Consider the following 25,871-nt stretch of genomic DNA (forward strand, 5'->3'; position numbering starts at 1 on the left):
CGCACATGTATTTCACCGGAGCCACGACCGCAACATCGACGCCGAGCATCTGCGCGATGTTCTCGGAATGCTTCTGGCTAAGCTCATGGCGATGTTTGGCTATCTCATTATTAGTCACAACTGTCTCGGAGCAGACGGGACATTCGAGCTGCGCGGAGATGACATTGATACTGTGTGAGCATATCGTTGAGCTGAAGTTGACATACCTTGTTGCCGTTCCCCACGGGCCGAAGGCTGACAGTCATGTGGTCGAGGCCAAGTTCCGCAAACGCAGGAAGCTTGCGCTCCTGGAGCCATCGCTGAAAAACAAATTCGTCCATCGACGTGCTTGTGGGGTCCCCCAACGGGGAGTACTTGCTTCGGCGGGCGGGGGGCATTCGGCGAGCGGGGGGCATGGTGAGCGCGAGTTGAGTATGTTAGGGCGCGGTAGTGTGAAGCTGAGAGACGCAGGGGAGTGTAGAGTGTCGAAATATTGCGAGGGGCGCGCCCTATTAATACGTGTAACTGTTGCCTCTTTGTCTGCATCGTCTACTGGGATGTTCGTGTCTGAATATGGAAAGGCTAGGGCGGGAGTTTGGTGCATCAGCGAGCCTCGAGGCGTGGAAGATTTGGTATTTTGGCCAAAGGATCGAGAGATCTAGGGCACGCGCGCGGGCAGCATCTACCTATCCCGTCTACCGGAATTTTCATAATCGCCGGAGACAACAAATAGGACCCTGCCGGTAGAAGTATCCTTGGGCCGTTGTGTCGGAAACTCTTCTTCGGAAGCTTCTGGCAATCAGTAACGGTGTGATATCTCAGTGAGGTGTTAAGGGTCCACTACCTCTTTCAGCAGCTGACGAGGGACGATCCTACGATCGTCCAGGGTCGAGGGATTTTCCGCCAGTCGGTGACAGCCCAACTCCCGAAAGCCCGTCAGGAGCCGTTAGGTCCGCCTGCCGGGAAGTGAAATCGTTGCTAAAAGTCTGTTTACCTAGCAGATCGCTCCGACGCGCCACCGCGCCACTCCGAACCAAAGTATCAGGCTGCCGTTTCGCGAGACGCGATTTGAGCTCCGAGCTCGTACAAAAGTTTATGCTGTGCTGTGTAAACTCTTCAGCATCTGCAGCGAAGACCCGCAGGAAGCTAACGACTTCCAATTTGTAAAATACTCCCCGATACAGTCTTGCACTGCACAGGTAAAAGGTTCGGATGCTAGTATTTGCCCCATCACTGATAACATAGCCATGGTCGTTTCTGTGGGAAGTCAATCTCTAAGACATTGTTTCCGATATGCTGTCAACGGACCTCCAGAAGATAAGATGACGTCGATGATGAAAAGATTGAGGGCGCCAAGACTGGCGGATTTCTCCCGCTGCAGTCGGCCTCATGCCCCCCAAAAGTGCACGTGTGCGCAAGCTCATCATTCCTGAAGTGAAACAAGTCGTCATGACTCATGAATGACGAATTGCCTCAACTATGAGTATGGCCAGTTACGCATTGGGAAAGCCAAAGGCGAATGGTCGATCATGCAGCTTCGTTTGAAAGCTCCGTTCGGTACGGCAGATAGAAGAAGTACTTGAGTCGGTTGCGCTATAATCGTTTCACATCTGCGGATCAGACGATTGATGGAGAGACGAGACAACAATGAACCGGTACTGTATCTTCAATGATTAGATGACAATGTACATCCGACGGAATCACGGCAGTACAACAAATGTCCGAACATATCTGAAAGGGGTACCAGAAAGCCGCACTGTCCAGTTCACGAAGTTGCTTACAGCGTTACTACATCTCATTAAAATCCAGCAACCTCCTCCGCCGACCAGCGGTCGCCAAAGATCACTCTCCTGTGGTACGTCTTACGCAGCTCTCTAAACTCCTTCACAAAGTCGTCCACATCCTTGCCGTTTGGTACTGCATCCGGTACACTCTTGATGAAGCTCAACGCCGACGCTTCGGATAGGTCGTCCTGGGCGGTCGTCGCGTGCTTGAGGCGCATGAGCAGGAACTGGGGGTCATGTCGCTGCTGGGCCGTGAGCCGAGTTGCATAGCACGACAGTGACACGAGGCGCACCTGGTAGAGCTCTCTCTGCTCGCGCTCAACCTCCTTCCAGCGGGCCTCTAGCTGCTTGGCCTCGTCAAACGCGTCCTTAGTATCGCTGCGCAGCTGGTACAAGGACTCCTGAAGCGCGAGATTATTCTCTGGCACGCTCAGCAGAGGTACATAGTCAGAATACGAGTGCGCGTACTGGCTATAGACTCGTTTGCCATCCCAAGCTCGGCTTGAGCTTGATACAGGGCCTTCACCCTGTCCAGAGAGTGGAAAATGGCCTGGAAATAGACCGGGTCCGCGAGGAGGTCTTCGAGGTCCTCTCGCCTATGACATTCTAAGCGTTGTGAATGCGGAGCAAAGGGCAATCATACGTTAAATGTGATAGCTCGGGAAAGTCCCTGAGCAGAGCGGTCGCCATCGTGGTCAGAGTCAAGCTTGCGGATTGGCCGAATCGAGTCTGCGCGCGGGCGGCAACTTCTGCACTTCGCTTCGGCCTGCTCTCTTCTCATGATGACCTACGTTCTGCCAGGAGAGTCTGTGCCCGCTCAACATGTAAACCTCAAGCTCGGCCCTGGTCTCTTGCAGGTCTCGGATGCACAGAAGAGCAGCTCCATCATCTCAACTCGCGCAGGGGAGCTCAAGCACACGGCCAATAACCGGCAATGGTGGATCGAGAGCAATTCGAGGCGGGTAAGTCTACAATGTCGTTTTCTGAATATTTCTACGTTGACGTTCAGCTTTGTAGTATGCTCCGGCACCTCAGGAGTCTGTCATCGGTGTCGTAATCGCAAGAAGTGGCGACAATTGGCGAGTCGACATCGGCTCCGCGCACGTCGCTTCATTAGACGGTCTGGCTTTCGAAGGTGCAACGAAGAGGAACAGGCCAAATCTCAAGGTATATACATAACGGCATATCTCACTTACTGGCTGACGCGGACCAGGTTGGATCATTGCTGTATGCAAGAGTATCGCTAGCCCACAAGGATATGGAGCCTGAGCTGGAATGCTTCGACGCTCAGACGCGGAAGGCGGAAGGGTTTGGGGAGCTTAAGGGAGGTTTCCTCGCCAAATGTAGCCTTCAAATGTCTCGAATGTAAGCCCACGCCCAGTCTGCGTTGGATCTAGCACCAATTGCCCCCGCAGGCTCCTCGATCCAAGCCATTTCCTCCTCCCCCTCTTAGGCTCGAAATTCCCTCTGGACGTCGCTATTGGAGTCAACGGTCGCGTCTGGATCAGCACGAAAGAGCCTAAGCACACAATAGCCGTAACGCGTTGCATCGAAGCTGTAGACCCCGACGGCGGGGGCATGGATGAGCTCGGCGTGAAGAAGTTCCTTGGCACCTTGGATATATGATTGACGAGGTGACGTGCCACTGCCATATATACTGAGTAATTGTACATCTAGAATACATACAAACCGGCATACCCACGCAGAAGCTCAGTCATCGTCTGCCATGCGCGCGCGTTTTGTGGGCCGGCGGCTGGATGCAGTGGATGCGACGCTCTCGTCGTCACTCAGCTGCTGACTACGGCGTGCTGCACTCATGCTGGCTCGCTTCTTCCTCTGGTATTCCCTGTCGCGCTGCTTCTTCTGAGCGGCGGCTGTAGACTCTTGCTTCGCTGGAGGGACGACGACAGTAGTGAGGCCTGGGGTGGGACCGCGTGACGGATGATCATCGGCTGTGGCGGTGGATTCTTCGCCCTCGCCGGAAAGCTCGAGAGCCTACAGTGCAACGAGAACACTATTACCGTAGATACTAGGTGTACTAGATAGCGTCGTCACCTTCTTGAATGTCATACTGCTGTTTGAGAACATCCTGTCCGTCTCGCTCACTTCGTGCTTCCGTCTGCCGCCTGGAGCGTTCTTGAGGTAGCCATCAAAACCTTGGACGATGTTGCCTCCACTATGCATGGCTGTCTCTGTGAGATAGCTGCCTTCCAAGTTGTATATCTGTACCTCGAGCTGCGCCTGCGCGGTCTCGGTTGAGCAGCTGCTCGGTTCACGCGCGACGCCCATGACTTACGAGCGACTTGTCTACCATCCTCTTCTTCGCCAAGGCTTGCAGAAGCTCTTTCTTCGCGGCATCGTATCTAGACTTGTCCTCTGCCGTCGGCGTGGGAGTGTCGTTCGACATGAATGGCGGCCGTGGTCGTCGACGTTGGCGGTGGGAAACAGGAGCGCCCTGTGACCGACCTCAGCATGTGCTGCCCTTTCCTCGTGATGTGAGTCCCCGTTGTCATAGCCTAGGTACACTGCACTCAAATACTATCTCATGGATACCAAGGCCGGCCTATGTGTTTTGCGCGACGAGGAGAAGTTGTAAATGGGGATCTATGGAGAATTTCCTGGTGCCAAGCTCGGGAGGACCTTTGCGGCCGGGCTGACTGTGGTGCGCGTGTGGTCACCATGGCCGTGACGCATACAAACGCGTTTCTTGCGTGAGATAGGCCGGATCCCCGCACGTTGAGGTTCGACCACGATGTGGTTCTCAGGTCTGGGTCTGCCCGTTTCCCTCCTGGGCCTTGTTGCCCAGGTTCCCCTCGAACCACGCCCTGCGAGTCCTGCAGCAGACATGGTTGCATCGTACGGCATCAAGGACTTCAATTTCAAGGAGGGTGCAGAGCTGTTCTCGCCCATCGACCTCGTCAAGCTCGCCAGGCCGGGGACAGCCACCGCAAACTCAGCTGGAGACCTCTGCATCGTGTCCCTGAGCAAGTACTCGCTCGACGACAAGAAGTGAGCGACCACGACGTCGTAGACAGCGCACAGGCTGACAGCGTCGGACAGGAACCACAAGTCGATCTTCATCGCGCCCATCGAGTCGTCGGCCCAGCCTCTGGAAGTCCCGCTCGCCAACGGCGGTGATGCGTTCTGGCTGGACACGCGTACCATCGCCCATGCCGTTGATGAAGGCGAAGGCAAAGACAAGGTGAAGGCTCTCTACGGTTTGTCCGTCAAGTTCGAGACCGAGAGTGGCGGTGCCACTGTCCTCAGCACCCCCGAGAGTCCCGTACTCATTGGCAAGTTCCCGACGGCGTCGGCCTCCAACTTCAGGTTCAGCGGCAAATCAAACTTCCTTGTCTTTTCGGACAACGTCTTCCCCGACGGCGACCTTAGGACAGTCAAGAAACAAGATGAGGAATGGGAGAACCGTGGGGACACGGCGTTTGTGTATGACGAGACGTTCGAGAGACACTGGGACGAGTGGGTCGGACCGAAGCGGAGCACGCTGTTCTCAGTCACGTTGAGCAAGGGCAAGGACGGCAAATGGGCATTGGGAGAGAAGTTCGTGAACCTATTGAACGGCACAAAGCATGTATGTCCTCGTTCAGTTGCGAAGGATGCCCTGCTGAGCCTCGATCTAGCACGCTCCTGTCGAACCGTTTGGTGGCACAGATGACTTTGACGTGTCCAGCACGCATGTTGTGTACACCACGAAGGACGCGGAGTTGCCACCAGCCTGGCACACCAAGCAGAACGTCTATATCGTAGACATCGAGGGCAAGTCCAAGCCTCGGGAGCTGACGTCTGGCAAGCAGGGTGCGACACACGGACCTGTGTTCAGTCAGCAGGGCGACAAGGCAGCCTGGACTGAGCTCGATCTCGATGGCTACGAATCGGATAGGTGAGTAACCTATGATGACGAGCGGAGATCGTGAAGCTGAAGGATAGCAGGGCCAAGGTCGTGATATATGATCTGAAGAAGGACGTCAGATACACGTTGACTCAGAAGTGGGATCGCAGTGCGGCTGAGCTTGCTGTAAGCCATCATCATTTCGTTCCGAGCAGATCTCTGAGGCGTGTCGCCAGTTCTCTCCTGAGGGCAAGGTCCTGTACTTGACGGCGGGCGACCTTGCACGCGTCAAGGTATTCGCCATTACGCTGCCAGATACCCCGAAGGAGTCTACGACCCATCCGAACCTTCCCGACGACCTTCTCCCAGAAGCCATCACCGACTCTGGCGCAGTCTCTGGGATCCAAGTACTTTCCAATGGCCGACTTGTGTTCACGCGCTCGAGCCTGACGGCGCCGAATGACGTGTTTGTGCTGCGGAACCTCAAGGAAGACTTAGTTGGCGAATTCAAAAAGGACATCAAGGTCGAGCAGTTGACCAAGTTCACTGCGGATGCTCTCAAAGGGAAGACGTTGAATGCCGGCGAAGACTTCTACTTCGATGGGGTGGAGCATAAGATCCACGGCTGGATCGTGAAGCCACCGGGGTTCAAGGCGGGCGAAAAGAAGAAGTATCCAATCATCTTACTCATTCACGGTGGACCCCAGGGTGCCTGGGAGGATCAGTGGTCGACTCGTTGGAACCCTCAAGGTAGATGTAGTGTTAAACCAAGTCGATCTGCCGCTGAAAGGGGTGTAGTGTTCGCTCAGCAGGGCTACTTCACTGTCGCCATCAACCCCACCGGTTCGACGACATTCGGCCAAGGTATGTACCATTATTCGCTCGTCGTGTAGGAAGTGTGCTGATATCGGCTGTCTATTCAGAGCTGACCGATGCAATCCGGGAGAACTGGGGCAGCAAGCCTTTCGACGACTTGCGGAAAGGATGGAAGTATGTCCTCGACAACTTCCCCGAGGTTGATCCCAACAAGGCGGTCGCGGCCGGTGCCAGCTGGGGAGGCTACGCCATTAAGTGAGTGTGGTTTATACAGCAGGCAGGTCGAATACCAACTGTGCCTTGTAGCTGGATCCAGGGACATCCTGAGTACGACTTCGGCTTCAAGGCTTTGTTCTGCCACGATGGTGTCTTCGACGCTCGTTACAACGGCTACTCTACCGACGAACTGTTCTTCGTGCGTGTCGTGCCGCCTTTGGCTGTTCTAACTCGTGTGCCCATACGATTCCTCTAGTTTAACCACGAGTGGGGCGGTCGTCCATGGGACTCGAAGGCCCAGGAGACGATCAAAAAGTTCGTCGGCTCTCCCTCGTGCGTCATGACGACGACTAATCCCGCTGGGTAGATACAACCCCGTGGAGTTTGTTTCCAACTGGTCTACGCCGATGTTAATCGTCCATAGCAGCAAGGACTATCGCCTCCCCGAGACTGATGGTATCGGTGCTTTCCACGCTCTGCAACAGTAAACGTCTTGCACTCCCTAGCTTTGACGATCCCGCTCACGCATTTTACCATAGGCTTGGCGTTCCCAGCCGGCTTGTCATCTTCCCGGACGAGAACCACTGGGTGCAGAATCACGGCAACAGGTGGGTCACTGCGCAGTCAGCCGAGCTTTGCTGACGTTTCTGGCAGCTTGAAGTGGCACTATGAAGTTTTCCGTTGGTTTGAAAAGTACATTGGAGAGCACTAAAGTTACGTGGTGCATCGCCCGCGCTTGTAACACTAGGACCGAATTGGAATGAAACTCTCTTGGCTGTGAACTAGTTCTGGCTTGCTGTGTGCTATGTGCTGTCTAAGAGAATCAGCCAACGCAAGCTTGGAGGACGCACATCTCCCTGTCCTCGGACGTCCGACAAGATCTTCCTTTTTCGGGACATGACGGAAACTGCACGTGGTCTGGCGGCTGGCGGGTCGGACTCGGGCTGGATGGTGTGCGACGGTTGTTGACGACGCTGGGCACGGCCATTCTGTTCTCATTTCCCGAGTGCTGGCTTGTAGTGTTCGCATTGACCGCAGGGAGAAGTGAGCGGAGAGCCCTCGATATGTGCCAGGCCGGCCTCATTGATCATGTCCCAGGCACACGCCCGATGAGGGAGGGCACGCTCCTCCCAGTAGAGCTCATCGACGAGATCGTTGGTTATGTCCGCCACGACAAGCACGCACTGCAAGCCTGCGCCTCCGTCTCCAGGGCTTGGAACGCCGTCGCCCGCTCGTACACCTTCCGCCGGGTCACCGTAAAAGACGAGGACAAGCTGTCCGAGCTCGAGGACCTGGTCCAGGTCGACCCTGACATCGGCCTCTGCGTTCGAGAGCTCATCTTTGGGCCCTTCACGCCCTCCAAAACCTACCGGGCCAGCATCAAATGGGTCGCCCGAATACCCAGGGTCCTCCCCGCCTTCCTGCCCCAAGTCCGCGCCATCCGCTTCGAGCGCCTCTCCGACGCCGCCGAGTACTGCGACGCCAAGTTCTTCAGGGCCTTCACCGCCTTCGCCTCCGTCACCCGCCTCGTGCTCGACGACTCCGCCGTCAACATCCCGACCCTCCGCGCTTTCGCCTGCTCGTTGCCGCACCTCCAGGAGCTCGCCGTGCTCGGCATGCTCCCGCTCATGGTCAACGTCTGGCAACCGCCCCCGCTCATCTGCCGCCCGCGCTTCACCTCGCTCGCCCTCGACTTCGCCGTCCAACCGTCGACGACGATGGCCGACTTCCTCGACTGGTTCCACAAGTCCGAGGCCCGCCATACCGTGCGCTCCCTCGACCTCGCCGTCAAGGTCCTCGACGCCAAGCCCGTCAACACCCTCCTCGCCGCCATCGGCCCCACCCTCGACCACCTCGGCCTCAAGCTCCAGGCGCTCTTCAGCTCGTCCTGGGAGTGCGACCGTAAGTGCGCCCCTTCTCCCCCCGCCCCCGCTGACGCGTGCCACAAAGCCGTCGCTCATCACGTTCCTCATTTGCCCATCTTTTTCTTTTTTGCACAGTTATCAAGGGCGCCATCAGTGTCGCGCCCTGCCGCGCCCTACGCTCGCTGGCCCTGCACAACCCCCTGTCACGTGCGATGATCGCCTTCCTGGCGGAGGTGCCCGCAGACAACCTCCAGACGCTGACCTTCCACGTCACCCTCGCCAAGTCCTTCGACCCCGAGAGCCCCGACGGCTTCGAAGCGCTCGCGGCAGAGGTAGAGAGCGCGAGGTACAGGCATGTCGAGACCGTCCGTTTCGTCCACGACGGGTTCATACCCTTGGCGGAAGTGCGGAGAGGCCTCCAGAGGGTCTTTCCGTCTCTTCACGCACGAGGCGTCTTAAGCCTCGTTGAATGTGAGCGAGGGTGAGAGAACTATCAAACATACTCGCACCGCCTTGATTGACAGTGCAGTGTAAAGGGGAAGTTGGATATAAAACCCCATTTCGGACAGAACGGGGTCGACTTTTTATTAGTTGTGCTGCTTGCTATAGCTACATTCTCATATTAACACCACTTCAAATGTACACGGATAGTATATGGTTTTCGGACATGGTATCTATTTCTTACAATGGCAATCCAGAGGAGCCAGACATCACCTAGCTTTTGCGAACTTTGATCACAGTTCGCTCCCGCGTGCGGTCGATCCTAAAGACGCCTATGAATTCGTGTATTAATATCTACAGGGTCATGTCAATCCAGAGACACACAATCCGCCTACGGCGGCGTGAACCCAGCAGCGTCAAGCGCCGCCCCGAAAGCCCGACCAGAATGGCTGCTGCTGCCGCCGTCGCCGCCCTCAGCCAGTTGCGCGCCGCTGCCGGGGTACCCCGAGCCCATAGCGTTGATGTACGTCCCCCACTCGTCCCAGCTGAACAAACAGCCGGTCAGGAAACACGGGCGACGATGACGACTACGACGACAAAGACTCACTCGAACCCGTCCGGCACAGAATGCCACATCGCCCACGTCTCCTGCCGAACGCCCGCAGCGTCCGTTTCCGCACCTGCGCCCGCCGGGAACGCCGACGACGCCGGCGGCGGCGGCGGCGGCGGGTAAGCGTCGATAGACAGGCTCCCGGCCGTGGGCCACTCGTTGCCCTGCGGCGGCGGGACGGGCCACTCGGCCTGCCGACTCTGGATCGTGTCGAGCACCTGCGCGATCGTGTCCATGGTTATCGCCGGCCGAGGTGCCGCCACCGCCGCCGCCGCCACCGCCGCCGTCACCATCGTCACCTCGCTCTCCACTGGGTTCGCGCCAAAGTCGGCGTTGGACGTCCACGTCGGGGGATGCTGCCGCTGTTGGTGCAGGTGTTGGTGCAGCGGGCGGTGGCGGCTCCAGTCCGCGGGCGGCGCGCCATCATCACCGTCATCACCATCGGCAGCGGCAGCGGCGGCCTTGTCCCGCGAGCGCACCGTGAATATCGAGTCCAGCGCCGGGTCCAAGGCGGCGGGTTCTTCCGCGCCGCGCCGGCCTTGACCTGGGGACGATCCCTCCTGCTGCGGCTGGCTGAACACGGACGGCGACAGGTCGTACTCGAGCCACGGCGCGGCCGGGTCGGTGCGGTACACGTCGAGGTCGAGCCTCGCCATCCGCTGCCTACCGGCGCCGCCGCCTCCGGAGGCCGGGCTCTGCGACGTCGCGCGCCGCTGCAGGGCGGCCACCGAGACCGTGGCGCGCCGCTGGTGCTGCTGGTGCTGTTGCTGCTGCGGTTTCGCGTCGGGCTCGCTCGGCCGGCCGCGCGCAGGCCCGCGGTGCTGCTTGATGCTGCGGATGACCGCGGCATGGCTCGAGGACGGCAGGGGGAGGTCCCAGACGACGGCGAGCTCGTAGAGCATGTCCCACAGCCGGCCGGCGGTGTGCCACCTGCGGCTGATACGTCAGTGTGTGTGTGTGTGTGCGGACGCGAGGGGGGCCAGACGGGAACGAAACGCACCGGACCTCCATGACCTTGAGCATGTCCATGGCCTTGTGCACGTCTACCATCTCCTTCATCTCCTTCGCGACGCTCCTGTCGCCGAGCTGCCGGCGGCTGTCGTTGCCGGCCCACATGTTCAACATCAGGACGATGCCGGATGTGAAGAGCGGTATCTGCATGCGCGCGCGCGCGCGACCGCGTCAGTGTCGAGGACAGCGTTTTTCTCTCTCTCGCGGTGACAGACGCACCATGTTGTGATGCAACGCCCCGAGCGACGAGTGTGTGCCCTGGCCCAGCCTGCGACAGAGTACATCGGAGACGTGGACACAGGACCGGGCGGCGTTGGTGCATATCGCAAGGCTGGGAAACCGCGCGGACGGCGACATGGGCGGGAACGTCGTGGAGGGCACCCCGCGGCGCGAGGCAATGAACGGCCGGTGGATCGTGATCTGCAGGTTGTAAAACGCAGCGTGCAGCATGGCCGACTGCGACAGGAACGTCGTGTTCGGATTCCGCGGGTCCCATTTGACTGCCAACAAAATAGGGAACTGAGCCGAAAGGGGACCAAGGCGGAAACTAATCGAGAGACGGGTAAGACGTACGGTGCGACGGCAGGCTGTCGAGCCAGCTGTTCAACGCCGAGTCGAGCTCGGCGACGATGCGCTCTTCCCACTGCGGCCCGACGAATCCCAGGATCGTCCTGGACTTGCTGGTCGAGTACTGCGGGAGGAGACCGGTCAGCATTGCGGGCGGGCGCCAAGGTTTCGCGGGAACCGGTGCTCACGATCGTGCGCTGTGCGTACGCCTGGATCTGCGTGAGCCGCAGCAGGCAGTTGAACGCAATCACGATCGCCGGCTTCCCCGGCGGCTGGGCGAAGCCCGGGCTGGACGAGCTGGACGGCTCCCAGTACTCGTCGTCGCACTCCACCGGAAGATCAAGATCGAAGCTGCGCACACTCGTTAGAATCGAACGGCACTTGGAGCGCCAAACAGCAAACCACCTACTCTTCGTGTTGGATCGCGCACGGCCGGCCCAGCGAGGGGCTGATGGCCCAGTCGAGGTACAGCAGAGACCTGGGGGGCACACACGACGAACCCATCCCGTCAGCGCACATAAATCGCTTATGAGGACGAGGGGGACCGACCAGAACGCGCGCTTGTGCTGCTCTTCCTCGACCGTTGGCGTGGCGCTGTACGACTTTCCCCTGTGCGCACCCATGTCCATCGCGAGCCGCAGGCCGACGCCTGTGATCCATCTCGACGCCTCAGGGCTCGAGGAGCCCCTGAGATACATGCTCGCCAGCTGTTTTTAAAAAAAGCAGAAACGGTGCACTGCTCAGTAACAGCAAACGAAACGGGGGAGCCAAGGACGCGCAAAAAGGGACTTGCTTACACACGCTAGCTGGAGGCCGAGCAGGTTCGGCGCGCCGTACAGCGCCTTGCGTCCGAAGCGCACCTGCTTGAACCACTTCCACCCCGCAGAGTGCCACTCCTCGTCATCCTCGCCCTCGCGCCAGAAGTCGTCCGGGACGCCCTCGGGCCCGTGCTGCTGCTGGTTCTGGCGGTGGTGGTGCGAGTGGTGGAGGGGGTGGCAGTGGTGGTCATGGTGGTCGCGCGGGGGACAGTCGTGCACGGTGACGAGGGCACGGCCTTCGTCGTCGCCGACGCCGAGGAGCACGGTGCGCTCGGTCGCCCAGCGCGAGCCGAGGGCGCACACGAGGAGGACGACGGCGCCAAAGTCCTCGTCGCGCCGGTGCCGGCCCGAGGCGATGCCGCGCTCGAGCGTCGGCCGGTGCAGGACCGGGACGTACGTGTTCTGGACGTCGAAGTAGGTCGCGACGAGCGAGCGCAGGAGCGCCGCGTGCGGGAAGACGAACTTCGTGGGCGTCACCGCGAGCGCCCACTGAGGTAGGTAGGCAGGGTTCACCACGTCGTGTGAGTCACGTTGGTTGCGGGACGGGAGCGCAGGGAGGGGCTTACTGGGTGGAGTGCGCCGTAGTTCGGGCAGCCGCAAGGTAACAGGTCGGGCTGGTCTACTCTCCCCTCTGTCTCGTCCTCGTTAGACTGCAGCGGGCTCTGACCTTGCTGGTCCTCTTTCGGGCTGTCGGACTCCGTTTCGTGGGAGGCGCCTCCGAGGATCCCGGCGCTGCGCCAGTACTCGCTCCTCATGTCTACGGCGGTCTTCAATATGGAAAAGTGGCTGCTCTTTCCAAAGAATCGTTTGTCAGCTACGAATGCGGTCAGTGCGCTCTGATTCAGGGGCGGCACAGAGGAGCGTCTCGTCAGCGACCCGGTGGACATGCTCCGTGCGTGCATGTGCGAGGGCCCTGGGCTGTCAAAATCGTGCGACGAGGCTGACAAGGGGGACTCAGCGTCCATCTCGACGTCTGAGAACCGTATGGTGTTCCGAATCTGGTCCAGCCGTTTCGACAGTGAGCTGCGTGTCGTCCGGTCGTCGTCGGACGGCAACAGGTCCACGTCGTCCGTCGTCACATTGAGGGGCTGCGAGCGGCCCTGCAGGTGCCTGTTCAGAGTTGCGGAACTGGGCACAGCAGAAAGTGCACTTGGAGAGCTATTTGGAGCAGGTATGGGCGGCGAGCCGAGGGATGGTGGGATGGCATGCGAGAAGTCTGGACCGGAACCGGAGAGAGAGTGCTCAAGACCAGCTCTGAACTCTTCTTCGTCACTTTCCTGCTCTGCGTTGATCTTGGAGCTCTCTTCTACTGCCGCTCCAAAGTCTTCGAGAAGGTCAAAGCCCGGGCAAAGCTGGTCGTGGCGCTACTGAGACAGAGAGCGGGCTGTGGATATACCCAACACACACCTTGTTCAGCAGCTCTTCCAACTGTGCTGCACGCTGTTCCAGTCGTCCCACGTACCTGCAAGCGCTGAATATATGACAGCCTCGACACAAAGCGTACACTTACCCTTTCGGACGAGTGCGACGCTGAGCCGTGTCAGCGAAATCTGCGTGTCAGAGAGGTGGGGACACACCTTTGGGGCACTGTGTACGTACGTGCACCGGTCATCGAATGTGATGCAGTTCGTACATCGCTTTCCATCTTCGCCATCGCCTTCAGGAGGGGTTTGAGCTCGCGTCAGGGTCGTCTATCTTGGTACTCACAGCGGACTTTGTATGAGGATTAGAACACCGACAGGTACAGCACTAGATGGCGCACGCACCTTTCTTCTGCCTGCACATGTCGCAGGCACGCCCAATTCTCCTCTTCTTGTGACTCTTTCCGCCGGTGCGGGCAATCTCCTCTTCTTCGGAAGACATGGTAGTGGCTGCGGAGTGGAGTCAAACGTGTGGTCGTCGTTGGCTGCGTGGCGCGGAGAGCTGAGGAGCAGTTGTGGTGGTGGGAGGTTGTGGAGGAAAGGGGAAGGAGGAGGTGGAAGGTAAAGGCATGCTGAGTGAGCCCGCCGCAAAAGACGAGGTAGACGCGGCGCAATGTGACACGGGTCGGCAATTCACTTTTGATCGCAGGATGACCTTCGTGGCGCTCCTCTGAACTGCGAGGAGCCGGTCACTCTCGTAAGCAGTCGCGCCGAGTCAACCAAGCCTCGTCTCTCGGGAATTTTAATATAAATGTTACCGTCAGCGGCTTGACGAATCCGGGATGGCTATGCACGTCATTGATGCCACCGCTCCGCTTACTGTACCGTGTCTAGTCACGGGCCTTTCAAGTTCACGCTCGTGCCCACAGCGAACATACAAGGATCCAGCAGCCAGGCCCGTGGCCAGACAGAATTCCGCGCACGGTAAATCACAAAGGGTGTCGCTGACCAGGGGACCCAGTCAGCCAGCTGGAGCTGGGATCTACAGCTAACGGCATACACACCCCTTCTTGGCGCCAGAGAGCTACCAGTGGTCTGGGTCACCTTCGGTGGATTTTGCTCAGTCGGCCGTCCACCGCTCTCGAGTCACAGCGCAGCTGCCGGCGCGTCTGGTTGGTGCACATGCAATGCGTCGTACACGCGCCGTGGTGAGACCGTCGTGGAAGGCTCCCTGAAATCCAACGCGTCCGAGGTCCAGCTCGCGGTAAGGGCGCGTCAGGGTGGCGAAGCTGTGGGGACCGACGGGCGCTCGGCAACTACTCTAGTCGTCGGAGGCGGCGAAGGATTGTGGCTAGCAGCCCTCTAGAGCAAGAGTGAGAAAAGAAGAGAAAGAAAGGAGACATCAAAAAGGGATGTCTTGTTGTACGTTCGAGGAGAGCACTGACAGAGAGATGCGCATGTCCCTATAGTAGATGAGCTGGTTCACGTTGGCTCCTCTCAGACGGCGCCACACAACACACAGCACACAGTCAGATAGAACTCGTCCACAGCCAAGAGTATTCTATTCTAATCCTGTCCTAATGTTACAAACGCGGGCGGTGCAGGAAATAGTACTCGAGGCCCATGCGCTTTAATGCTCTCCAATGTACTGTTCAAACCAACGGAATACTTCGTAGAACCACTTCAGGCCACCGGAGGTGTCAGCAGGGCTCGATAAACGCGACTAACTGCGCAGAGACCCACCTGTTACCGTGATTTTGCACCCCGTGGGCCTCGTGCTGGGAACGCCAAGCCTATAGGAAGCATGAGCGGAGCCATAGAAGCCAGAGAGAACAAGACGCTTCCTCTTGCAGAGCGTGGAAAGCACCGATACCATCAGTCACGGGGAGGCGATAGTCCTTGCCACCATGGACGATCAACATCGGCGTAGACCAGTTGGAAACGAACTCCACGGGATTGTATCTATCCAGCGGAATTAGTCGTCATCATGGTGCACGAGGGAGAGGGGAAAAACCTTTTTGATCGTTTCCTGGGCCTTCGGATCCCATGGACGGCCGCCAAAATCTGTGTTAAACTAGAGGAATCGTATGGGCGCGCGAGTCAAACCAGTCAAAGGTGGCACGACACGCATGAAGAATAGTTCGTCGGTAGACTAGCCGACGTAGCCGTCGTAGCGAGCATCGAAGACACCATCGTGGCAGAACAAAGCCTTGAAATTGAAGCCGAACTCAGGATGTCCTTGGATCCAGCTACGAGGCACAGTTAGTATTCGACCTGCCTGTTGTATAAACCACACTCACTTAATGGCGTAGCCTCCCCAACTGGCACCGGTCGCGACTGCCCGATCGGGATCTACCTCGGGGAAGTTGTCGAGGACATACTTCCATCCTTTCCGCAAGTCGTCGAAAGGCTTGCTGCCCCAGTTCTCCCGGATTGCACCAGTGAGCTCTAAACAAATGGCCGATATGAGCGCGCTTGCTACGCAACGAGCGAAAAATGGCACGTACCCTGGCCGAATGTCGTCGAGCCGGTGGGGTTGATGGCGACAGTGAAGTAGCCCTGCTGAGCGAACACTACACTCCTGTCAGCGACACGTCACCTTGATTCCATACTGCGTCTACCTTGAGGGTTCCAACTGGTCAACCACCGATCCTCCCAGGCACCCTGAGGTTCACCGTGAATGAGCAAGATGACCGAATACTTCTTCTCGCCCGCCTTGAACCCCGGTGGCTTCACGATCCAGCCGTGGATCTTGTGCTCCACCCCATCGAAGTAGAAGTCTTCGCCGGCATTCAACGTCTTCCCTTTGAGAGCATCCGCAGTGAACTTGGTCAACTGCTCGACCTTGATGTCCTTGTTGAATTCGCCGATCGAGCTCGGCCCAGGCTGCCTTGTCGCCCTGCTGACTGAACACAGGTCCGTGTGTCGCACCCTGCTTGCCAGGCGTTAGCTCCTGAGGCTTGGACTTGCCCTCGATATCGACGATGTAGATGATCTGCTTGGTGTGCCAGGCCGGTGGCAACTCCGTGTCTTTCGATCGTGGTGTACACAACATGCGTGCTGGACACGTCAAAGTCATCTGTGCCACCAAATGGTTCGACAGGAGTGTGCTGGATCAAGTCTCAGCACGGCATCCTCCGCAGCTGAACACTGAACGAGGACGTACATGCTTTGTACCGTTCAATAGGTTCACGAACTTCTCTCCCAATGCCCATTTGCCGTCCTTGCCCTTGCTCAACGTGACTGAGAACAGCGTGCTCCTCTTCGGACCGACCCACTCGTCCCAATGTCTCTCGAACGTCTCGTCATACACAAACGCCGTGTCCCCACGGTTCTCCCATTCCTCATCTTGTTTCTTGACTGTCCTAAGGTCGCCATCGGGGAAGACGTTGTCCGAAAAGACAAGGAAGTTTGATTTGCCGCTGAACCTGAAGTTGGAGGCCGACGCCGTCGGGAACTTGCCAATCAGCACGGGACTCTCGGGGGTGCTGAGGACAGTGGCACCGCTGCTCTCGGCCTCGAACTTGACAGACCAACCATAGAGAGCCTTCACCTTGTCCTTACCTTCGCCCTCATCGAGGCGTGGGCGATAGTACGCGTGTCCAGCCAGAACACATCGCCGCCGTTGGCGAGCGGGACTTCCAGAGGCCAGGCCGACGACTCGATGGGCGCGATGAAGATCGACTTGTGATTCTTGTCCGACGCTGTCAGCCTGTGCGTTGCCTGCGACGTTGTGGTCGCTCACTTCTTGTCGTCGAGCGAATGCTTGCTGAGTGATACGATGCAGAGGTCTCCGGCGGAGTTCGCAACGGCTGTCCCCGGCCTGGTGAGCTTGACGAGGTCGATGGGCGAGAACAGCTCCGGGCCCTGCAGTTAAAATCCTTGATGCCATAGGATGTGACCGTGTCTGCTGCAGAACTCGCAGGGTGTGGTTCAAGGAGAACCTGGGCTGCAAGACCCACGAGGGATATGGACAGACCCAGACCTGAAAACCACATTGCGGTCAAACCTCAACTTGCAGGATCTGCTAAACTGCCCTCGCAGACGTCGCCTCGAAGCAGGCGGAAAAATCCGCGCTTCAGTGATGGTACAGACTCAATTGCCATGTCGGTCGCTGCGCTCCGTGGGGACCACGTATGTCTTACCTGCATCCCGGCGGCGAAGGACCTTATCTGCCGGCCGTCGTGAAAAGCTCTCTGAAATCCAGCGCGTCCGAGGTCCAGCTCGCACGCTAGCTGGGGAGCTGTTATAGACGGCCACGACGACGATGTGTATTGGCAGCGTGGCAAGGGTGCAAGTTAAGGAAAGACCAGAAATGGTGCATTCGAGCCAAATTCAAGCTCGATATTTACATCCCGGCTGTTGCCACTATCACGTGATGAGCGTGACACGGATAGCAAAGGGCTCTCGAGTCTCGACGCGACAACTAGTAAACTTATTCCCTCAAAGTACTTAGATGGGTACGAAATGGCATAATTGCAACTTTTTTTGACAGTACAACTAAGAGCGAGGCTCACAAATATTGCAGATACAGAATACCGTGACGGTACATTTAACGGGATCACATTAGTCACAGATCACGTGATTGTAGTGCGCGCTCTCAGCGCTTCAGCGTCGGCAAGAGACTGGAAGCACAGAATCTTACAAGAAACGACAAAACGACAGAACGGCGCAACCATCGGTCTTATAATTCATACTATTCTTGAGGAAAGCTGCTATCCTGCCCTCCTGCTCATTGCGGCGAGAGTGAGACGCGTCGTGAAGCTGTCACGTGGAGAACGACGCGCGCTACGCCTTGGCTCTCGGGCTGTCTAATCTCAAGTCTATCTTTCCAAGTCTCTCCAGGTCTCGTTTCCAGGTCAGGCTCGTGAACGGTACGCTACACTTAAAGGGAGTACTCTGCCGCGGAAGCTATCCACGGCTAAGCCAAACGAAGGCGATACAACGGTTACAGGGACGTTCAGTGTGTACGCCGTCATCCATGGACTTCGATGTCGTATTCCCTTCACTTGTCGCTGGAAGACTCTTACTTGCCTACACGAACCTTCCTGGCGCCCTCCGACACGACCATCAACTCTCTACTCCTCTCACGTCCTACCCGCGCTGTCTGTCTTATTCTCTCTACTTTCGGTCCTCGGCTAACCCGAGATCGCAGTACAGGAAGGCCTATACCTCTTTCACAATGGCGTAGATCCGTATTCCGGTGGACTTTTCAGACACGTTAGTGGCCTTTGATGCATGCTACCCTATGGACTCACGACTCTCCACAGTCACCATTGCTTCTATCTCTTTTCAGTACAGTGCTACCTCTGAACCGCTATACCTCTCCCCTTCTGTGGACAATTTCAGACGCAGTAGCTGCGTGGGCACTCGTGCAGATATGGCGAGCGCGTCAGCAGTTGAAATCTAAGAGTTCGCGGGACAGCTTGATTGCCGCAGTGTACGTCACGCTCTCTGTGCTGTACGAACCGCCGTCTTAACTGACTTCAGGATGTGAAGATATCTACTGAACCCATACGTCCTCCTCTCTTCCCTCGCGCTGTCGACAGCATCGTTTGAGAACGCCCTCCTGCTCCTCAGCGTTATGTTCGCATGTCGAGGTGCGCTATATCTTTTCTTGGCACCAGAGGTGCTGCTGATAGAGTTGTGGCAACCAGGTCAAGCGTCGCCGACTCTGCTCACGCTCGCCGTCACCACACATCTGTCGCTCACCAGCGCACTTTACCTGCCCCCACTTATGCTCTTGCTCTTTACGTCACCCGTCTCTTTCCTCGCCTCACCGCGACCGTATCCGTTCGCTCTACAGGACATCCTGAAGAAAATTGCGCCATTTGTAGCAGAGTATGCTGTCTATATGGCAGTGTTGACTGGAGCAGCCACTCTAGTATCTGGAGGATGGGGATGGATGGGCAAGACATGGGGTGCAGTGTACGTCCAATACACATCCAATATCCCTATTTATACTGACTATCATTCGCAGAATGACACTTCCCGATCTCACGCCCAACGTCGGCCTCTGGTGGTACTTCTTCACTGAAATGTTCGACCATTTCCGGCCGTTTTTCCTTATGGTCTTTTCGGCAAGTCTGCCCGCCCATCACTCCTCACTTTCAGCACTGAGCTTCGCCTGGCACAGATTCACCTCGCGATCTACCCTCTCCCGCTATCTATCAAATTCCAACACGACCTGCTCTACGCGGCGTACGTTCTCACAGGCCTGCTCGCGACCTTCAAGCCGTACCCGTCCCTTGCGGACGCAGGGCTGTTCGTGAGCATGACGGCGCTCTTCCCCGAGACCTATGCACGTACGTCCCCTTCCCTACACGTTTCCCGTTGTCGCCGCACCATTGCTCACGGGCGCGCGCGAACGTACCCAGATATGCGCACGCCGTTCCCGGCGCTGCTCGTGCACCTGCACTGCTCGCTCCTGCTGCCGCTATTCCACCACCTCTGGCTCGGCTCGGGCACGGGCAACGCCAACTTCTTCTACGCGAGCACGCTCGTATGGGGTGTCGGTATGGGACTTGGCGTCGCGGATGCGGTGTGGTCCGGTCTCGTCGCTGGCGTCAAGGGTGGCGCAAAGAAGGGCGGTGGGGACCTGGCGTGGGAGGAGTGGGAGATCACGCAAGAGTGAACTCACTCGTCAAGGTGCTGTCGTAAGAATGTGTTGGTGTTACTGCTCTGTCTGCTCGCGTACATGTATGGCGGTGCTGGTCGGCTGAGAACACACGAGGCACACAGAGATACGCGAAACAAGGTTCATTTTATTTACGATCCATGTGCATCACAGAGGCACCGTCCACCTTGGGCACAGAGGCAGGGACACCCTCCGGTCCAGATTCCGTGAATTGGACAGGGAACTGCCCGTCAAGTGAGCAGCGATCTTGCGATCACGCAGGAAGGGGAGGTTGCACTGACTTCTGATGGGAGGCGGGTTGCCACCTGGGTTTCGCCGGTGACACTCAGGGCAGTTCCTCACTTGCCACTCTTCCGGGAGCTTTCTCGGCGGCGGCGGGTTGGGCTGTGGCGGCCTGGGCGGGAGGGGGCCCGGATTCAGGTTCGGGTTCCTGAGACTGTTGTCAGTGATGCCGGCCGAGTGCACGAAGGCCCCTACCAGATGTTACCGGGCATGACTACGCAGAGATGATTGAAACATAAGGTGGGTGAGGGCGTGGTGATTGTAACAGGTTGTAACGGTTCTGTGAAGACCTTGTGAGGCTCTAGGGACGTCGTTGCTAGAGTGCATCAGATGCAGCTCGTTTGCTACGTTTTATACACCATTCGTCCATTCATCCGTTGTTCCACTCCATGCTGTATTGCGAAACGTGACTGCTAGCATGGGCTTGTACGTGCAAAACTCTTCCCTAGCCCTCTTGTCAGGAAAGGGTCCGTCTCAGGCTTGCATGACCTGTCACAAGTACTTTAGGGATTTTTAGCTCTGCGCACACAGGTTGAATGTAGCTTACAATAATATTCGGCTAACTTGAACGCGGCAGCCCCGACATCGCACCCTTCGAAACCTCGGGAAAAGAGGCTCCCCCGGTTATTGCAGATTGGCCAGAAAGTCGTGTGAATGCAGAACAGGTTCAGCCACGCAATGCATGCGACAATATTACACAATGTCATTCAGGCTGCTTACTAGGTCTTACAGCCGTTTGCATACTACTTCGGGGGGGGGGGGGGGAAGATTCAGAAGAAAAGAGACTACTGTATCTTATCAGGAACTCGGACACTCAATTTTCACTCGCTCCCTACCAAACGAAACCAGCTGCTGTTGACAATAAGTCATGTATATTACCGTGAGTGAAGAAAGTAAGACTTAGTTAGGGAGGAACTAAGTTTGCCTTCTAACCGAGTTAGGTGGACCAGGCGTTAGGTCAACTTCTGCCTCGGGTGTTCGAGAGAGAGGATTTTTGGTCGCAAGCAAGGATATGCTTATAAAGAAAGACTGGGAGTGCTTCACAAATAATTCTACTTGAAGATAAACTACAAGCAGAGATGTGACGCCAACAGAGACCACTGGAAGACAGCTGTGTGCTATCAACCTAGTGAGACTAACGTAAGTTGTAGACGTAAACATAACATAAGACAAAAGCTCGTATACCACGCTTCAGCACCGAGTTGCTGGGTGGACTCAGAGCACGTAAGAAGGCATCTGTATACCACGCTTCAGCACTGAGTTGCTGGGTGGACTCAAGGTCTTGACTGACTGAACTAACTGACTGAGTAAACTCACTACCACGCAGGTGATACAAAAACACCGGGTGGACTAAGAGATACCCAGGAACTGCTTTGCTTAAGGACAGAGAACTGGGCTGGAGCTAGGGCTCAATAGCAGGTACCTAGAATAAACACACACAAAGACCTCTGAACCAGGCGTCACCTATGCAGGTGGTTGAAATTCAGAGGGAGCTGACCACAGTGCAGAGAAATTACTGCTTAATATGGGGCTGGGGTACTAAATACATGAGTGGGGGGGGGGGGGTTATATACATTTGAGAGCCCTAGATAGGGGCTTGCATTTCTAAGCTACTTCCTGCCCAGGTTCCTTTCCAATTTGTCCTAGCTAAATCCTGACAAATTCCTGACAAATACCAAGCTTTTCTAAATAGCTCCTATGTGTTCTGTAGTGGTTGAGGGTCCGGTCCTAAGGACCGGTCGGGACCGGGACTTGGACTGAGACTGGACTGATCAGGACTGGGTATGGTCCAGTCCTACGTCAGTCCAGTCTTGGTCACAGTCCTTGGTCCTAGATGGCATCAGCAAAATAATCGGTTGTAGGTCAGGGATGGGTTACTGGACAAGCGCCCAGCAGTCTGATAGATGCTGGCAATGCAAGAACAGGCGATACCAGGCTGATATTGCATTGAAATCTCAATGCATGCCGTTATAGCATTGTAAGCCAACTCCCATCTCGATGTCATTAGATATAGTACGGCCTACTCACCCAGATCTCGGTTGTGACGTGACGTCACGCACGTCGCCTTTCGAGACACGTCCACTGCATTTATGTCGACTGTCCGCGAGCAAACACAAGTGTCCTCCGACCTCCCCTAAACTCATTTTCGCTGCGTCTCCTTTTTAGTCTCACTACTTATAGAAGGTCCTTGCCATTCTGCGTCCCTTCTTCTCCACCACTGCACCTCGGGTATCACCAGGCGGACGCCTCTGTCCCTCCATCTCTGTCTTCTCCCTCTTCAATACAGTGTGTAGAACATGTGATTGCTGGGCTGAATATACATTGACAAGGTATGTGTGTACTCAGTTCGCCTCCCCAGTATCTCCACTGAGGATGCGGTCGACTGACTGCGTGCACAGTAGCCATGGCGCCGACTCTCGCTCCTCCGTGCAGTCCGAGTTGTGAGATGAGCATTAGACAGTGGGACGAGCATGTGAAGCTCATCCACCTCATCGCCCGCACGCTTTTGTGGCTCAGGTCCCCATCATCTCACTCACGCAAACCCACATACAGTGCGCAACCTGCATATATACGCTCACTTCTCTCACTCACACGTCTTTGATAGACACTGCCTCACGCTAGGCTCATCCATCCACTCAATCGGCAAACCATTCCCACACATCTGCGCGCGCATTATGTTGCACATCAGTATAACTTCTAGTGCACGGTACGTCAGTGGTGTAGTTTAGCCCTTCGTATTGCCATGCTCATGGTGTTTGTACTCAGCACTCAGCTGCCTGTACTTGTTGCGCATACTGGCACCGATGCGCGCAGCGCTTCGTAATCTGCAGCATCCACCCACGGTATTTACCACAGCATACAAGCCTTCATGTGTCTGTTAATGCTTACATCCTTGCTCTGTCCAGATTGTAATCCCTGCACGACGTGTACTGACTGCGCAGCCGTTGCAATTGCCGCTTGTCATCGGGAGCCTTGTGCACGCAGCCATTTCGACCCTTTCAATGCCATCGTCATGTGTCCGTGTTATCTGTCTGCACATGTGTACTCTATGTAGATCCAGAAATATATCATTTTTTTTCTTCTTGATTTTCATCTGCGACCACTGAGGCCAATCCCCACCAAATATATTTGAATATCAAATAATTTATTTTGAGCGGTAAAGCAAATGCTACCCAGGCTGGTGCTTGCTGGCAATGCCTTGCCAGCCTTTGCCAACCTCACCTGAATGGTATAATTGGTAATTGATACCAGACTGATGAGGCTGGTAAAGCATACAGGTGCTCTATCTACTATGGTAAACCTGTTCCCAGAAAGATTACCTTTGCATGCCAGACTAGGTTTACCAGAGCTGTCCAGGCTAGATCAGATGTCGATTTTTTTGCTGATGGGCGCTGGGTGCTTTTAGGATTGGTCATGACCGGTCAGGACCAGTCACAGACCAATATAAAGTAACAAAAATGCAGCACCCAGAAAGCAGCTTGGCTACTGGTACATGTATATCTTAGTAATTTCTGAACTGCAACCATGCCCTTGTAGGCTTGTCCAAGTACACAGCCAGCTTAAGCACAGATTAATACATTTTTAAAAACTCTTTTTATGATTTATTCAAGTTTGGATGCGGTTACTGCACATAATCAGCTAAAGCCATGACCATGGGAAGATGGAGCCTGAGTGTAGAGATAATAAGGCTCTCAAGGATATGGAGGTTTTATACAAAAATGCTGAGAATGATGAAAGTGGTGCATGATACCCTTCTTCTCTATTTAGAATCCAGCCGTGTGAGCAGAGCATTGTTTTCTTTGCTGAATATAGTAATGTGCAGCCTTGGCTCAAAGCTTGCAAGCCCAGCCCAAAAAAGCCTGACCTGAGCCTGGCCTGGCAGTGGGCTCAAGGCCAGGCTTGAGTCAGTGGACAGTCTCTGCTAGTGTGAACTTATCCTAAGCTTGGCAACTTGGGCTGGGCTCAGGCTCAGGCTCAGGCTTGGGGTCAGGACTTAGCCCAACATTGCCATGGGCCTAATCCTGGGCTTTAAGCTCAAGCTGTGCCTGCATATCACTAGCTGAATATTTGTTTTGATTTTTAAGTGTACAGTGTTCACCGGTGCCTTGTGCGCACATTGTTTACCTATATTTGCCCATATACAATATTGCCTTTCATTCATATGTATGACATAACGTGAAGTAGCTGTCTACCTGCCAAATACCTCTCTTGAACCTTAACAACACAGACCATAGCTGTGGCTATTTTTTTGAGCTCCTGCCTTTGAGTTCATCAAATATTCAGCCATGTCAAACACTCCCTCAATATCAGACTCTACGCAACAGTATTTCTGTGATACCTTACAGTACATAAAGACAGTCTGGCAATGCATGAATGGTATATAGCACTTCTGAGATAGGCATCTGGTACACTCTTCTGGCCTTCTTGAGACTCACACACTGTCTTCTCTTTGACTCATTAGGCTGAGTAGTGTGGTCTCAAAACTGGTTTGTCCAGAAATTAGCTTAGTATACTGCTAGTCTACCTGTACATGCAGTTCAAAATCAAAATTTGTTTATTTGTGTCATATTTATCAGGGTAGGACTGGTCTGAGCTGGTCTGAATTGGTCTAAGACCGCATTTGGTCCTAGACTGGTTATGACCGGTCCAGGACTGCACAGAGGACTGTACAGGACCAGGACCCAGTCTTGGTCCGGTCCTGCACAAACAGATGCTGGTCCTTGACCAGTCTGAGTCCTGGTCCTACCCAATTTTTAAAAAAGACTGGACCGGACCGGACCCTCAACCACTAGTGTTCTGGCCCCAGTTCTGGCTTGCTCCAAAGGCCTGGCCTGCTCTTTCCAGGGCACCACATTCTTAGGGGCCCAAAATGCCAAGTTTTCTCTTTTCAAACAGTAGCTCCTGTTTTGCAGTCCTGGGTCTAGTAGCTCCTATCAGGGCCTATTTTGCAGCTCTGGGTCTAGTAGCCCCTATCAGAGCCTGCCTGGGCCACTATGCTTTTACTGTCTGCCCAGTATTTGTCTTTGTCTCTGTTTGCCCTTATTATGTGTCAACTTGATTTGACGCATGATAATATACTGTCTGCTATCTATATAAAAATTATTGTATTTTTAGAGAGCATATTGAGGGAGAGAGGCACAGATAGAATGTTACTTATCACACTTTTACTACTAGTAGATATGGTAAGCACCTTGCAGCTCTTCTTACCACAGGTGCTCACCTCAGAGTAATCATACATTTTGGTAGCTTGTGCTTGTATGAACCAGTGAAATACATCCATTTACATATAGAAAATGTATAAAATGCCGCAGGGAACAGATGACATACCACGTGAGAGCAGAGAGCTCCCCAGAGCCACCAGTACATGAAAAGAAGTGCTTATCAGGATTGTTTTGTAAGATTATTTTGCTTTATGGGGTGCTTATACTTCCATCCTATGTGTAAGAATAAGAATAAGACTGGACACATTGCTGATTTTTGGGGGACCAGTTCTTAGCTGAGGGTTGCATTCAAGCTGGAGATTAACCTAAGGGACACTGATGTCTCCTAGTCAAGAACCAAGGCCACTACCACTAGAATATTACATGATTATATTATGTGACAGCCTGTGCTTCCATAATACAGGCTTCTAGGGCC

The 25,871-nt window shown here is 55.5% G+C and overlaps 9 protein-coding genes across 9 annotated transcripts; 4 read left to right on the top strand and 5 right to left on the bottom strand.

Moving 5' to 3' along the window:
- Window positions 1–194: 194 nt before the first annotated feature.
- PHACADRAFT_262268 (uncharacterized protein) lies at window positions 195–1,092 on the bottom strand. The gene has a single exon (XM_007399606.1). It carries the CDS (start codon window positions 581–583, stop codon window positions 242–244), a length of 342 nt encoding a protein of 113 aa, XP_007399668.1. The 5' UTR covers window positions 584–1,092; the 3' UTR covers window positions 195–241.
- Window positions 1,093–1,601: 509 nt separating this feature from the next.
- On the bottom strand, window positions 1,602–2,453 carry PHACADRAFT_127852 (uncharacterized protein; the record flags this gene model as incomplete). Its single annotated transcript, XM_007399607.1, has 4 exons — window positions 1,602–2,008; window positions 2,057–2,184; window positions 2,232–2,359; window positions 2,407–2,453. 4 exons carry the CDS (start codon window positions 2,451–2,453, stop codon window positions 1,778–1,780), a joined length of 534 nt encoding a protein of 177 aa, XP_007399669.1. The 3' UTR covers window positions 1,602–1,777.
- Window positions 2,454–2,545: 92 nt separating this feature from the next.
- PHACADRAFT_199383 (uncharacterized protein) lies at window positions 2,546–3,389 on the top strand (the record flags this gene model as incomplete). Its single annotated transcript, XM_007399608.1, has 4 exons — window positions 2,546–2,725; window positions 2,781–2,930; window positions 2,977–3,128; window positions 3,179–3,389. The coding sequence occupies 4 exons, from the start codon at window positions 2,546–2,548 to the stop codon at window positions 3,387–3,389; spliced, it is 693 nt and encodes a 230-aa protein (XP_007399670.1).
- An 84-nt stretch (window positions 3,390–3,473) lies between these two features.
- On the bottom strand, window positions 3,474–4,170 carry PHACADRAFT_102818 (uncharacterized protein; the record flags this gene model as incomplete). Its single annotated transcript, XM_007399609.1, has 3 exons — window positions 3,474–3,758; window positions 3,819–4,004; window positions 4,060–4,170. The coding sequence occupies 3 exons, from the start codon at window positions 4,168–4,170 to the stop codon at window positions 3,474–3,476; spliced, it is 582 nt and encodes a 193-aa protein (XP_007399671.1).
- Window positions 4,171–4,332: 162 nt separating this feature from the next.
- On the top strand, window positions 4,333–7,422 carry PHACADRAFT_262274 (uncharacterized protein). The gene is made up of 12 exons (XM_007399610.1): window positions 4,333–4,772; window positions 4,824–5,352; window positions 5,402–5,661; window positions 5,712–5,796; window positions 5,847–6,360; window positions 6,409–6,474; window positions 6,534–6,681; window positions 6,733–6,841; window positions 6,899–6,957; window positions 7,010–7,126; window positions 7,182–7,250; window positions 7,297–7,422. The coding sequence occupies exons 1-12, from the start codon at window positions 4,516–4,518 to the stop codon at window positions 7,352–7,354; spliced, it is 2,271 nt and encodes a 756-aa protein (XP_007399672.1). The 5' UTR covers window positions 4,333–4,515; the 3' UTR covers window positions 7,355–7,422.
- A 329-nt stretch (window positions 7,423–7,751) lies between these two features.
- PHACADRAFT_102426 (uncharacterized protein) lies at window positions 7,752–8,723 on the top strand (the record flags this gene model as incomplete). Its single annotated transcript, XM_007399611.1, has 1 exon — window positions 7,752–8,723. The coding sequence occupies one exon, from the start codon at window positions 7,752–7,754 to the stop codon at window positions 8,721–8,723; it is 972 nt and encodes a 323-aa protein (XP_007399673.1).
- A 552-nt stretch (window positions 8,724–9,275) lies between these two features.
- On the bottom strand, window positions 9,276–13,826 carry PHACADRAFT_262278 (uncharacterized protein). The gene is made up of 15 exons (XM_007399612.1): window positions 13,721–13,826; window positions 13,662–13,667; window positions 13,532–13,611; window positions 13,465–13,484; window positions 13,362–13,416; window positions 12,521–13,306; window positions 11,934–12,443; window positions 11,686–11,843; window positions 11,546–11,614; window positions 11,325–11,487; window positions 11,143–11,260; window positions 10,789–11,069; window positions 10,559–10,713; window positions 9,556–10,488; window positions 9,276–9,493 (listed from the first exon to the last, which is right to left on the bottom strand). The coding sequence occupies exons 1-15, from the start codon at window positions 13,737–13,739 to the stop codon at window positions 9,340–9,342; spliced, it is 3,507 nt and encodes a 1,168-aa protein (XP_007399674.1). The 5' UTR covers window positions 13,740–13,826; the 3' UTR covers window positions 9,276–9,339.
- A 982-nt stretch (window positions 13,827–14,808) lies between these two features.
- Window positions 14,809–17,207, bottom strand: PHACADRAFT_212500 (uncharacterized protein; the record flags this gene model as incomplete). Its single annotated transcript, XM_007399613.1, has 7 exons — window positions 14,809–15,564; window positions 15,616–15,763; window positions 15,823–15,888; window positions 15,937–16,221; window positions 16,247–16,310; window positions 16,366–16,425; window positions 16,482–17,207. The coding sequence occupies 7 exons, from the start codon at window positions 17,205–17,207 to the stop codon at window positions 15,468–15,470; spliced, it is 1,446 nt and encodes a 481-aa protein (XP_007399675.1). The 3' UTR covers window positions 14,809–15,467.
- Window positions 17,208–18,296: 1,089 nt separating this feature from the next.
- PHACADRAFT_177290 (uncharacterized protein) lies at window positions 18,297–19,949 on the top strand (the record flags this gene model as incomplete). The annotated part of the gene is made up of 8 exons (XM_007399614.1): window positions 18,297–18,420; window positions 18,471–18,535; window positions 18,586–18,755; window positions 18,815–18,915; window positions 18,973–19,243; window positions 19,296–19,395; window positions 19,452–19,620; window positions 19,693–19,949. 8 exons carry the CDS (start codon window positions 18,297–18,299, stop codon window positions 19,947–19,949), a joined length of 1,257 nt encoding a protein of 418 aa, XP_007399676.1.
- Window positions 19,950–25,871: the final 5,922 nt, after the last annotated feature.

The sequence above is a fragment of the Phanerochaete carnosa genome (genome assembly GCF_000300595.1).
Source record: "Phanerochaete carnosa HHB-10118-sp unplaced genomic scaffold PHACAscaffold_9, whole genome shotgun sequence".
NCBI classification, from domain to species: domain Eukaryota; kingdom Fungi; phylum Basidiomycota; class Agaricomycetes; order Polyporales; family Phanerochaetaceae; genus Phanerochaete; species Phanerochaete carnosa.